This window comes from Sardina pilchardus, chromosome 6 (assembly GCF_963854185.1).
Source record: "Sardina pilchardus chromosome 6, fSarPil1.1, whole genome shotgun sequence".
NCBI lineage: Eukaryota > Metazoa > Chordata > Actinopteri > Clupeiformes > Clupeidae > Sardina > Sardina pilchardus.
In genome coordinates, this window is record NC_084999.1 from 21,709,848 (window position 1) to 21,723,860 (window position 14,013).

At 42.0% G+C, this 14,013-nt stretch overlaps 1 protein-coding gene across 1 annotated transcript; it reads right to left on the minus strand.

Moving 5' to 3' along the window:
* Positions 1–324: 324 nt before the first annotated feature.
* On the minus strand, positions 325–13,144 carry LOC134082977 (carboxylesterase 5A-like). Its single transcript, XM_062539049.1, has 13 exons — positions 12,886–13,144; positions 10,091–10,280; positions 6,298–6,436; positions 5,263–5,396; positions 4,765–4,918; positions 2,873–2,977; positions 2,681–2,779; positions 2,227–2,370; positions 2,022–2,099; positions 1,774–1,918; positions 1,094–1,243; positions 794–866; positions 325–554 (listed from the first exon to the last, which is right to left on the minus strand). The coding sequence occupies exons 1-13, from the start codon at positions 12,956–12,958 to the stop codon at positions 374–376; spliced, it is 1,665 nt and encodes a 554-aa protein (XP_062395033.1). The 5' UTR covers positions 12,959–13,144; the 3' UTR covers positions 325–373.
* Positions 13,145–14,013: the final 869 nt, after the last annotated feature.

Genomic DNA, 14,013 nt, shown 5'->3' on the forward strand with positions numbered 1-14,013 from the left:
TAAAAATCGTGCAAAATTGATTTATGGTTCCTTTAACTCGCGCACGCTCACTCAGAATGTTCAATGGTGACAGCAGCACACACCTTGCAAACCATTGGACTTTGTAACGCTCTTAGTCTGGTTTTCGGAAATACAGGCAGGGTTCACCAAGCCTACCCAACTCTGCCTCTCACAGGGAGCATGTTATATAGCTTAAGATAACACTGTGTTAATGTATAGAGTTATTCCAGGCTATGATTAAAAAGTCAACAACTTTTTGTCCAAATGTTTCAAGAAGCTGTTTAGCAAATATCTTCATCAAATAATTCATCAGACACTGAAGACTTATGGAAGTATTGTTTAATGTGAAGAGAAGGGAGCTGACGCTGTCCTTCTACAGCTCATGACTTTGCTGCTGCTTCTTTTCCTGGATCTTCTTGGGAAGAGTCTCCGTCATGAAGGTAAAGCGGCTGGCCCTCAGGTGGCTTCCCACCTGCTGCTTCAGGCTAATCCCCAAGTACTCTTCCCCAGCACCGTACATCGGCCAGTGGGTCAACCCAGGGCCATTGGGAGATCTGAAAAAGGACAACATGTACCAGAGTAATTGTACCCATGGGAAACATATCCACACAGTCTACAACTCTAATGAACATTTTTGTCAAATTCAGCAAATTATTCTTCACTATAGTGGCCAAGAAGGGTAAAACAAAAAGGTCACGAGGTCAAGGTCAAGGTTCAAAATGAAAACCATGTTGCACCATGTTGTTATGTTTTCCTGATTGAGCAACATATTTAAACAGTGCAGATACATTACCCAGTGCGAGCAAAGTTTCCCCAGTATGACATAACTCTTCTACACAGCTCGTCCTCCTCCTCCGTGCAGGTGGCTGTAAGACAACAGAAATAACTACAAAGAAACTGACAAATCTTTACATATGTAACTTAACTTACAGTAATAAATACACATCTTAAAATGCGGTTCTGTTAAACAATTATTTGCATTCAAAATGATAAAGCCTGCTGTAAGGATTGTGTGCATGGAACTAATGTGATCAAAGGGTAAGTCAGCCATTAGGCAACAGCAGTTACTGTAATAGCTGTAATGGAGAATTACCGTTAATCTTGACATGGCTTTTCATGAAGCAGCTCCCGAAGACATACACAATGTCATCTCCATGGTCCACTTTAACGAAACTTGGACGTCTGTCATAGACTGTGCTCGGACGGTGTTGTAACTCGTACATGTAAACCGGTGCACCAGAGTCTTTGGGAATAAATAAAGAGATGAGTATGACAATCTCTGTGTCTCTCACTGAGGCACTGATCCATCTCCAAATACTTCCTTTGTTAAGAAACGGTCCCTTTCAAAATAAAGCATCTCTAACATGATGTAGCACAGGCCTTCACTGTTATTTGCCTGGATCATACAGATTCTGAGAATGTTGCAATCCTTCTGTTAACTTCTTTGGGGGGGGGGGGGACAAAAAAACATAGCCCATAGACATGCTAGGAGGCAAACACACATGGATGAGAGCCTCACACCAGGTCTACACCGGGTCCGCAACTGAAGTGCTCCGTTTGCGTATTGTAAGACTGATCTATTCGTTTTCAAGCATATGTGCCACTGTCACATCTGGTGTAGCCAGACACTATGCGGGCAGAACACTTGAGTTATACCTGCCAGATGCAGCCTCCCTGTAAGTGATTGTATACAGTATGTAAGGTGTTAAGATCCCTGTAAACTGCCCAGCACAGTACTCCCTCACCTACAGTATATATTAATTTATGTCTTACCTCTGTGAAAGTTCGATAGCTTGATGATAGGAATGATGAAGAGAATATCTCCACAGAGCTCTAAAAATCCATCCCGGTTTTTGATCCGATTCTCTCCACTACCCAAGTACTCATCTACAATCAAGTCAATAATCCAGTCCTCTGTCTATAAACACACAGTTGCATTGGTCACAAAACATCAAGGACATCAGGGTAGAATCACTCTGTCACTGATAATAGATAAGGCAAGTTAGTATCAGTATGCTCACTTTTGGGAAGAAGTGGATGATACCTTCTTTGGCTATCTCACGATCCATTCCCTCCACCCACCCAGGTGGAGCATTAAACTGAGAAAAATATACACAGCGTGAACAGAGTATTCATTTTTAAACCAGAACCCCCACCCCCCCCACACACACGCACAAACACACACAAAATGCACATACAGTGAAATACCAGAGTGAGTTTACTCACAAAAGGCACCATCCAGCCACACTCATCATTGGTCACACCACTGATTAATGGGACTTTGCTGAACTCATGAGATTCAAAAAGGTCCTTCACATGTTTTGGCATGAAATTTCCATCTTTAGTCACTCCAAAGAGCCATCCCTTAATCTGTGAAATAGAGAATGTAATACAATATTTTTTTGGAAATATCTGAATATGAATATATGAATGTTAGAGTTTCTGAGTGTTGTTTTATCCATGCTGCATGTTTACTGAGTACACTTCTTATTGTTTTAGTCTAAATGTCATCAAATATCTCCTAAATACATTATGTCTATCTGTAGCTAAGGTATATAGCACCTGTGGACAAGTTTAAATCAACAATCAAGCAACACGTTGAGATTTTCATCACTTGAAATGATGACACTGTAGAAACATATAACATATGGATCTTCTGTCAGGTACTAAAGCATCTCACCTCCGCAACCTTTAAGATATCCTCTGTCGACATCTTCATCACACAGTCAGCAATCTGGTGTGGCTTGGTGCCATTACATTTCATAGCATTGGCCACAATCTAACGGAACAGAGAAACAAATCTAAGGGTATTATGACCACTCAACACTTCAGAATAGAAAACAAATGATGTGAGGTGATGTGAGGTGATGACCTTAGCTGTTCTCATAGGCTCTAGGCTAACGAAGGTTTCTATTGTGGCGGCCCCACTCCCTGTAATTGCACGGTGGAAAAGGCCATTGCTCAATGGTGATAGGACCTATGGAATGACAATAACGCATCAAGAAAATGAATCATGTGCTCAGTTAGATGGTACAGTTGTAGCATTGGCATACAGATGAGATACCATATGTGCTACCTAATATTTTATTGAAGTTGATTTACTAGCTTTAACATTTTTTGTTTTTTTTTCAACTTCATAAAACTGTATTTGACAGGACAGTGAAGAGTGGAGAGTGCAGACTGGAAATGACGAGAAATGAGAAAGACATAACGTGAGCTCTGAGAAAAATAACCTCAGGTAAGACTGCTTGAAATTGGGGTGTGCAACTGCTCGCCCCAAATTGTACGTGTTTGATGTATGACAGGGCTCTTCAATTAGCGGCCCGCGGGCCGGATCCGGCCCCCGAGATACTTTGTAGTGGCCCTTGAAGTGTTGGCTGATGTTATATATGAGCAAATCTTTATGATCGGTAGAGACGTAAATAGCTGGTGGAAAACACGCTAATGGAGGTGCAGTGATAGGCTACACTGCGAGTAGCGCCTAGAAATAATGTTCTGTGTGGTGCGTTGCCGCTGTAGGCTACTTTGTTACTGGATATTATACAAAGAGGTGCCTTGCTTCGTTTTTACGCAGCGTCACCAACATGTTGACGTGCGCCAAATCCAAGCTTTTTTCCTCAAAGCATGAAGCATTTTCGGTGCATGAAATCTCACCGGTAGTGTGCCTCTCCAGTCAAGCAGATCCTCGCGAAAACATTCGCCACTCGTAATGTAGCTATTGGAGCAAATAGGAGTCGGTTTAAAAGTTTAACTTTGGTGGCATCAGTTCTGTTGCATGCTCTCACTCGCTCTGAAGTCCTGCAGCCACTGCACCTCAGCCAATTGCACGTAAAGTTTTGACCGAGTTGAACATAAGTTCCATCTTAGCTTAGTTTCAACGTAAATTGCCACTACGTTGGAGTATTATAAGCTACTAACATTTTAACGGGTTGCACCATGGAAATAGTTTCAGTGTGAAACTAATACACATCCATCGCCTTGATGTCAAGTCCACTGTAAGTAACATTGATCTGTGAACACGTTCATCCAATTTAAATGGTGGGAACGTTAAATGTATGTTGAGAAGAGTTACATATGCGACCGATTACGCACATTTAATTCATTTAAACACTGTTTGAAACCTGTTTGTGCCCATTGGAAATTGTATGGACCTAGCAGTTACTGCGCAAAGCTCAGATTCCATTGCTGTTAATGTTATCACAGATTTCATATTAGCCATAGCAATGCAGATCCAGTGTCACCTTCCCAATGCCTACCACTGTGGTAGTCTGGGCCTGTGGCAGAAATATTCCCAAAACACAAATACAACAAAATAACCACAAAATAATTATGCTTTTACAAAATGCAACATATTAGCAATATAGATCCAGTGTCACCTTCCCAATGTTGGCCTACCACTGTGGTAGTCTGGGCCTGTGGCAGAAATATTCCCAAAACACAAATAACCACCAAAAAACGATATTATCAGAGAATGTCTAATAAGGGACGGGCTCTGATATTATGCATTTACAAAATGCAACATTTGAACACCCATATTTGTGCTGTTGTAGTTTATTGTATCTACATTTGTACGTAATTACTCATATTTCAAGCGGTATTTCTCCGGCCCCTCAGTTGTGATACTTTTCATGAACTGGCCCCTATTACAAACTAATTGAATAGCCCTGATGTATGAAGTCTGTCCTCTTTTTGAACATGGCTGGGAATGAGAGTCCCTCTCATTGCAGACCCATGGTTAGTGTTAGAGTTAGCTCAGAACCTCACCTGCATTGAGACGCTCATTGCTCCTGCGGACTCCCCGAATATGGTGACAGACGAGGGGTCCCCTCCGAAGCTCTGGATGTTCTCCTGAACCCACCGCAGTGCAGCCACCTGGTCCAAGAAACCCATGTTTCCAGGGGCGTTATCATCGCCAGTGCTGACAGGAGACAGAAGGGAACATAAAGGGTCTGGACATTTACAAACTCCCCAAGACTGCATGCTATACACAGTTGACAGTGTTCAGACCCACCACAGTTGACAGAATCACCAACATGCCTTCCGATTGAAATTATAGCATAGTTGGGTCTGACCGTCTGATTGGTCAATGTGGTGAGAGCAATTCGGTCCACATTTCCATAAACTTCATATTGATCATATTCATATTCATAATGAACACAATTGAAATGTACAGTATATATGTATAGAAATGGCAATAGTAAGAGTGTCAGGGATGATGAAACTTTCAAAAGCACAAACCACACTCACACACAAACATCTCACCTGAAAAAACCCATCAATCCCAGCCTGTACTGGATCAGCACCACCACCACGTTCTGATAGGCTGCCAGAACAGATCCATCATAAAAGGAGGCGGAGCCCATGATTAACGCTCCTCCATGGATCCACACCATCACCTGGATGACAGCAGCACATACAGTAGCCTCAGAAGAACAATCTTCTAAATAAGCAAATGACACAGTCAGAGACGGTTTATAAAACGAGACGATTCATATGAGGGTAAATTCTGGTTTCACTGTGACGCAACTGCCACTCCCATTTAGGAGGCAAACGGGAGCATTTCTATGGTAGAAATAAACCTGTCATCAACGGCACCTGCTTCTGCTGATTCTACACCGTTCTAAACCGATTATCTCGTCACTGATCACGCCCCTTTAGGAGGCGGAAGTGGGTGCCATTTCATTCCATTGAAAAACCCCTTTATGATTCATCTTAGTAACTATACGATCTTTGACACAGTCCTTCCAAACCACAAGTGGCACATTTAAGCCAAACCTCCACAGGTGTATTATTCAGACGTGTAATACATCTCTTCTTCATGAGATGCCTTCATGATTACTGTTTCTGCTTTAAATTGTGTTTCTCAGTTAAATGAAACTATATCTTTCCAGTAGGCCTGAAAGTAACAGTAGAGTGCTCTGTCAGAAGCAGTAGAATGGTCCGTTAGTATACAGTGGAGTGGTCCGTTAGCATACAGACGAGTGGTCCATTAGTATACAGTGGAGTGGTCAGTATACAGTAGAGTTTTCAGTATACTGTCAGTATGTATGCAGTGGAGTGTTCTGTCAGTATGCAGTGGAGTGTGCTGTCAGTATGCAGTGGAGTGGTCTGTCAGTATGCAGTGGAGTGGTCTGTAAGTATGCAGTGGAGTGGTCCGTAAGTATATAGTGGAGTGGTCTGTCAGTATGTAGTGGAGTGGTCTGTCAGTATGCAGTGGAGTGGTCTGTAAGTATGCAGTGGAGTGGCTAGTACATAACAGTAAGTTACAGTGTCCTGTAAGTAATTGGTTGAACTCACAGGTAACTTGGCATCTTCAGCAGGTTTGGCAGGAGTGTAGACATTCAGATAGAGACAATCCTCAGACACTACAGGAAGCTCCATAACCATGCTAAGCATTGCTGCGAAGTCTATAGATATCTGTCGATTCTGTAGACACCTAAAAACAAACAGGCTCATTTCCTCAAACATGCTGGACTCCCTCAGGCTGTTATGATGCTATAATAATACTGTACATAACTTCAGTTGCAACTTCACTGTTTGCACATGACTGTACTATCATAAGCGTTATAACTTTGGTCATACAGGTTAAATACACTGCTCAAAAAAGAAATTAAAGGAACATTTGTGAAACACATCAGATATCAATGGGAAGAAACATCATGCTGATGGATATTGTCACGACCCTGTCATGGTCAGACCTGCACCCCGCCCATTTCTTCTATTATCTTTCTATTTGTTTCATTGTTCCAGCAGGGGGCGGTAGACGTGTCAGCGCACAGGTGTGAGAGATTTGGGCCTGATGTGGGCCAGTGGATAAAATGGCCACTTCCCATGATGCGGGGGGACTCCCTCTCCTCTCGACCGTCGTTCTATTATGTTATAGTTTGAGTCTGTTGATGCATTGTACTTATAATACCCCTAGACACTTATGCACTACACCTTACTTTTTATAGCTTCATCATACTGACTTTCTATTATTACTTAATAAATATCATTTATTGTTACTTTTGCGAGGAACTCCCTTTATGTTACCCATGCTTGAGCCAGCGTGTGTGACAATATATTGATATGAACCAGGGAATATGTTAGGATTGTAACATACTGGCTCACGTATGTACATTAAGGGGAGACCAACGCAGCATTGAAATAATAATACATGAATTTATTAAATGAAGTTAACATAAACTAATATTAAGAAATAACGATAAGCGTGTGTTGCAAGTCAGTGTATGTGGTAATTACACAAAGTGGTGTAAGTCAGTAAAGGGAACAATTTTGCCTAAATGTCATCATAGCAATTCAAAATGGTACTCAGTAGTTCGTATGGCCCCCACATGCTTGACGACTTAGGTGAATGCTCCTAATGAGATGGCAGACAGATCTGCTCCCAGATGTTAGCACGGCCATCACTGAGCTCCTTGACAGTTTGTGGTGCAACTTACGGTAGTGCATGCCATGGACCAAAACGCAATGTCCAAGAGGTGTTCTACTGGATTTAACTTAGGGGAGCATATAGGGGACAGTAAAATGCTATTAATTCCTTCATCCTCCAGGAACTGCCTGCACACTCCCGCCACATGTGGCCGGCCATTGTTGTGCACCAGGAGGAACCCAGGGCCCACTGCACCAGTACATGGTTACTGAAGTTTTCATCCAGTGAGGGTGAACCTGGATGAACCAGGAGCAGTGAAGGTGAACCTGCTCTCATCTGTGAAAAGGGTGCCAGTGGCGCACCTGCCAATTTTGCATTCTATGGCAAATGCCAATTGAGCTCCACAGTGCTGGGGAGTGACCACAGCTCCCTCTAGAAGTCATTGGGCCCTCAGGTCACCCTCATGAAATGTTTCTGACTGTGTGGTCAGAGACGTTCACTCCAACGGCCTGCTAGAGGTCATTTTGTAGGGCTCCTACTGTTCCTCCTTGCACAAAGGAACAGATACTGGTCCTGCACCGCCCAGCTCTCCTAGAGCAACTGCCTGTCTCCTGGAATCTCCTTTAGAGACTGAGCTGAGAGACACAGCAGTCCTTCTGACAATGGGGGTCATCTCGTTGTTGCCTCTCTAGTGCATCTTTTGTTAACGTTAATGACACCGAAGCAGATGAAACTAATTCATAACCACCTATGTTATGTAACTGGCCAGACTAATAGCTTACAAGTTTGATGGACTTTATGTTATAAGGGTGTTCTCTTATTTATTTTGGGCAGTGTATATATCACTCACCCATATGGCAAGCCCACCTACAGTAGAGCATGTGCACTGATAATTACACATCTTTAAAGGTGCAGTCAGGGATTTTGTAGCTTTTGTGCAAAACAAATTCCCAGAGAAATTCCATACAGTTTCATTTTTTGTTTGGGGGACAGACTGCCCTCACTTGATTGTTTCCAGTTTGTGGAGCCTACAGAGCACTTGTATAGTGTAGGCCTACTCACAGAAGACATCTAGCAGTTGTGAGAAGAATGTGGTAAAAAAATGATATCGACCTGATATCTCATAAAATCCCTGACTGCCTTTAACTTTGGTCTCATGGATGTCACCCAGAGCAAGTTACCCTTTGAGCATTTATGCTGATACCCTTGCACAACACGATATCATATATCTGTTATCTTGCTATCGCATGACTCTACTATGCATAAGAGTCAATGTTATTTCTGGGTGATCTCATTAATCTGCTTATTAGACGTTTACACCCTCCTAGGTTCACAATGGACACTGCAGTGGACTTTCTCACTTTGGACCGAGACTACAAACATCATGGGCAATGAATTTGAGGGATTTATTTACATGGAAGACTTTGACCCTCCGAGACCCACCCAAAGTGTTGGCTGGTACTGTTTTAAGTTGATTGTTTAGACGGAAACGATCTGAAGAGAAAACACAAAAAGTGGCATTGCATTCTCACTTTTTATTCCCTGTTTAGACGAGCGCTTTTTGGCGTAAATCTGTATGCATACGGTGACGCGAAAGTTTATGAAATTCAATGTAATATTCATGCCAGTCAGCTAGGTGGTAGTGTGAAGCACTGGCACACAACAGCACCAATGAGAGCTACCGTGAGCAGATCAGAGCAGACTTTTGCCTTTTCATGCTTTAGACGGGAACGTGACGGTGTAACGTTTTTTAAGATGTCCACTCTGGAAGTTTCTTTTTTGTTTACGATTTTAAGCCCCCAAAACACTGTCAACGTCTAAACGAAAGGTACATCTGATAAAATATTTTTATTGTCTTGAAAGCGACGAAAGGGCCTTAGTTTGCTTTATGACACACCCTGAGTGAACCAGAGTGCTAAATGTAACGGTCACAGTTAAGTTTATATTGGGGGGGGGGGGGGGGGGGAGTATAGAGGGAGTTACGCGTTTTGGATGGAGCAACTCCAAATCTGGCCGTTTCTTACAACTCTTGCGCACATTCTGCCATGGCTTTTAAAGCCCCTTGCAGTTACGCACTTTATTCAGTTCACCTTCAGAATCAAAGACTGGTTGGTATTATTTCTGGATTTAAATGGCATTCTGAAGGTCAAATCATGCCTCCTTCATAATGCCGCCTTGATTTCGAACTTGCGTGATGTGGGTGTGACAGAAGCTGGAACGGGAGAATATGCGCAAAACAGAAGTGCATAACTGAAACGGGAAGGAGAGAATTACCCAAGCGCATTTCATACACAGAGGTCATTCGATGTGCTTTACATTAAAAAAAGCAAACTGTATTATCAAATAAAAGCATAGGAGGCTAATAGTCAAAGAATAGATTAAACGTAAAGATCATAATAAAAAAGAAAAGAGAAAAACATTCAAAAATAAAGAATAATTAGACACAGGTGAACCGGATATTATTTTTAGTTCACAAAAGGCATTGTATTACATAGTCCTTTTCAACCACATGCACAGCACAGCATCTAAGCCTAACTACCATAGTTTCATTATTGAGATGTACTGTACTGTACGCCTAATGGCTGTGTCTGCTTAGGATTGTGCTCCTTGGTTGAACTGAACTACAACAACTTTCAAGTACCAGTAGGCTAATTAGGGACCATTTGAGAAGGTACTTTTTTTGCGCCTAATACTGAGAGTGTGACCTGATTAACTTACATAAGTGGTTGCTTGGTGGCATCCCTGACTCCCTCCCATCCCTGCACAGGTTGGGGTGAGGCCAGCCTGAGGGGTCCCACAGGTGGCTTAGCAAAGGGCACGCCCAGGTAGGAGTGAACCACAGTCGTCTTTCCCCTCACTCGCAAGTACTCGCCTCTGAGGGCTCCCAGCTTGGTGTGGATCAGTGGTCCTGTAGTCGTTCATATACCACAAGATAAAGGTGTTTACTCATACCATGGGCAAAAAAGTATTACTTTAAAGCACACAAGTTTATTGACTATTGAATGCTGTGATAACAGATGTCTTTATATATTGCTGATGCTGAGGTTTCTGGCACTGATATCAGATAGTAATCATAATAGTAATAGTAAACGCCCACTCTTGCACAACATCATTAATACAAAAGGGCATCAGCATTACCCTATAAGACAAAACATAACTGGAGGTGTATCTAATTAGTCCCATAGATAAGAACTGTTCTACTTTGGGTTTTTTGGAAGATATTGAAATATGTGAGTGTTAATTAAGTATGGATGTTCTTTAAAATATTCACAATGAGTGTGCACAAAAAGCCTACAAAAAGAGATGAGTCTTATTAGGCCCATATCTATAATGCCGCATTAGTCCCATGTCACCGGTTCACATGACTTTCAGCAGACATTCCATATGGGGAATTATGGGTGTTCTTTAAAATATTACTATCAGAGTGTGCACAAAAGGCCTATTTTTTAAAAAGTGCCCTGTCTCTCATTAGGCCCATATAGGAGAACTTCTGCACTGGTTTGAAGTCATAAGACCACATGGCTTGGGAAGTATTGAAAAGTAGACTGTTTTATCTACATAAAATGTTTGGGTTTTCTTTATATTAAAATCGAGTGTGCATAATAGCCCCGTAAAAAGGAGGTGTATCTTATTAATCCAATATGGGATAAGCTACTGATTTTGCATGGATTTTGTAGTAGGTCACGCGTCAAAGCTAACACACTTGTCCATACAAAACTATTAGGCCTAAGGCAATTCAGAAAGTAATTTATAGACGGTTCCTAGTTGAAACCAGGTGTTATACGGTAACTGGCTTCCCGTGTCAACTTGCTTCCTTGATGACGTTCCACGATTGATGACGTTTCTTCGACAGATGTGGCACCTTGATTTGTCAACTTTCTGATATAAACGGGAGACGAACGAATACAAATATGCATGACATCTTTAAATGTCAAAATTGGTTGTAGTAGGCTACGTGCACTGGATCATGAATATGCCATCGAAAAATTATTACCTAAATAAAGTCATAACTCCACGTGAGATTCGAACCAGCAACAAACTAGGCGGCAAAATTGTCAGTCTACCACTCATCTAGTCATGCCACGAACCATCTGTTGAATAGCTGTGACGTGTAGGGCACTTGAATTCCTCCATTTATATTATGATTGTAGCAAGTTAACACGCCTGATCATGTTATCTTGCTACCGAGTTATCTTGCTACCGTTGCCCAAGCCATTTCGTAGGCCTTCTAAGTTGGTTATCATGGTTAAGTTTTACAAACGTTTCAGTAACTTCTAGGCTATGGCCACCTCTACCTGTCTGTAGCAGAGACCGGCAGAGACACATGAACGCCAGCAAATAAATAGGCTAAAATAAAAATATGTTGTCTAATTTTGTATCCTTTTGTCCAGCCTAGACTATCCTTTTAAGAATGCAGTTCATGAAACACGGACATTGAAATGCAATGGGCAGAAGAAGTCTAACGTCTCCATATTTTACGCAACATTTACGCACAAGGATAGTCAAAACTCAGTAAACACGTAGGCTTATAGGGTATTAACGATAACGTTGCTGACATGTAAACATGGATTTGGTAGATGTTTTACAATAGCCTACTTCATTTCTCTACTTAAAAGGATAAATGGCTTGGGTTAATGGCTTGGGCAACGGTAGCAAGATAACTCGGTAGCAAGATAACATGATCAGGCGTGTTAACTTGCTACAATCATGATATACTTGGTATAAGTCAATTACACTAAACGTCACAAGTAACCTAATAGCGTTTGTGGTGTGAATAGATGAGCAACAGCCTGTCAATCTTGCAGTCTTGTTTATTGCTGGTTCGACTCCCACGTGGAGTTATAATTACTTTATTTAGGTATTAATTTTTCGATGGCATATTCATGATCCAGTGCACGTAGCCTACTACAACCAATTTTGACATTTAAAGATGTCATGCATATTTGTATTCGTTCGTCTCCCGTTTATATCAGAAAGTTGACAAATCAAGGTGCCACATCTGTCGAAGAAACGTCATCAATCGTGGAACGTCATCAAGGAAGCAAGTTGACACGGGAAGCCAGTTACCGTATAACACCGGTCGGTTGCTAGCGAGGAGTCGGGCTATCAGTGTGTTCAGTGCTTGCCAACACTGTATAGCCCAAGCAACAATGGCCTATTGAATGTCTGTCAGATATCCAACTTAAAACTAACTTCACTGCGAAAATTAACATTACAGTTGTGGTCACGTTTAAGTAATAGGCTATTCACATTTTGTAGGCCCACATCGTAAACTCAATTTATTCAAACCAAACGAGAGAGAAAAAAAAAAAAAACGTGCACACTTTCTTCTAGGTTATGGGGTTGTAGACTAAACACTTCTGATGCCGAATATCAATGAGGTGCACTTTGTAGCCTAGCCTAGTAGTCAATAACACCAATGGATAGCCTACATATTTAATCACAAATGCCACAGTGAGTGTAACACTAGAGTAAAGACAGCCTACAATAGGAAAAAAGTTGACTTAACTTACCATCATGCAAAGCACACGAAGTTAAATAAATTACACTTGCCACGAAAATGAGCTGAATCAAGGGTGTTGCCATTGTCCGTTATGGAATGGCGGTGCGCAAATGTATGGACATAAATGTTAATGCTTATGGGAAATTGAGTGAATCTCCGTACTTTTCCAGTAGCGGAGAGTAGTAGTAGCCTAAGAATTAGAGGTGGACTATTAGGGGTCGAGCTGATCAGTGAGATCTTTGATGCACACTCTAACAACTTTACTTGACGATCACAGCCCCTCCCTCCCCACAGCCCTGGAAATAAATGACCTGACAAGCAGGGCAAAAATAGACTGTCTACCAGAGTCCAGAGTATGAATTATAGCGTGTACAGTATAGTTAAACAAACAGAAATGTGTGCAGCTGCGAATCTTTTGTAATGTGCGGTGTAAAGCCTCTAGCTTAATCGTTAAAAAATGGCTAAAATCAGATATATTCCCCGACCTATTAGAAGCAGCAAATGATAAGATGTACCGCAAAGTGGTACAAAATGACTCTGCAAAAATAAGACTCTTGTCATATGTCTCCATCTCCTACTCCAGGGCTCTTCAATTAGCGGCCCGCGGGCCGGATCCGGCCCCCGAGATACTTTGTAGTGGCCCTTGAAGTGTTGGCTGATGTTATATATGAGCAAATCTTTATGATCGGTAGAGACGTAAATAGCTGGTGGAAAACACGCTAATGGAGGTGCAGTGATAGGCTACACTGCGAGTAGCGCCTAGAAATAATGTTCTGTGTGGTGCGTTGCCGCTGTAGGCTACTTTGTTACTGGATATTATACAAAGAGGTGCCTTGCTTCGTTTTTACGCAGCGTCACCAACATGTTGACGTGCGCCAAATCCAAGCTTTTTTCCTCAAAGCATGAAGCATTTTCGGTGCATGAAATCTCACCGGTAGTGTGCCTCTCCAGTCAAGCAGATCCTCGCGAAAACATTCGCCACTCGTAATGTAGCTATTGGAGCAAATAGGAGTCGGTTTAAAAGTTTAACTTTGGTGGCATCAGTTCTGTTGCATGCTCTCACTCGCTCTGAAGTCCTGCAGCCACTGCACCTCAGCCAATTGCACGTAAAGTTTTGACCGAGTTGAACATAAGTTCC

Coding starts and splice junctions, on each gene's coding strand:
- LOC134082977 (XM_062539049.1), bottom strand. CDS start 12,958: ATGGCAACACCCTTGATTCAGCTCATTTTCGTGGCAAGTGTAATTTAT. Junction 5,397..6,297: donor CTGAAGATGCCAAGTTACCT/GTGAGTTCAACC, acceptor GCTGTCATCCAG/GTGATGGTGTGGATCCATGG. Junction 1,244..1,773: donor GCTATCGAACTTTCACAGAG/GTAAGACATAAA, acceptor TTATTCCCAAAG/ACTCTGGTGCACCGGTTTAC.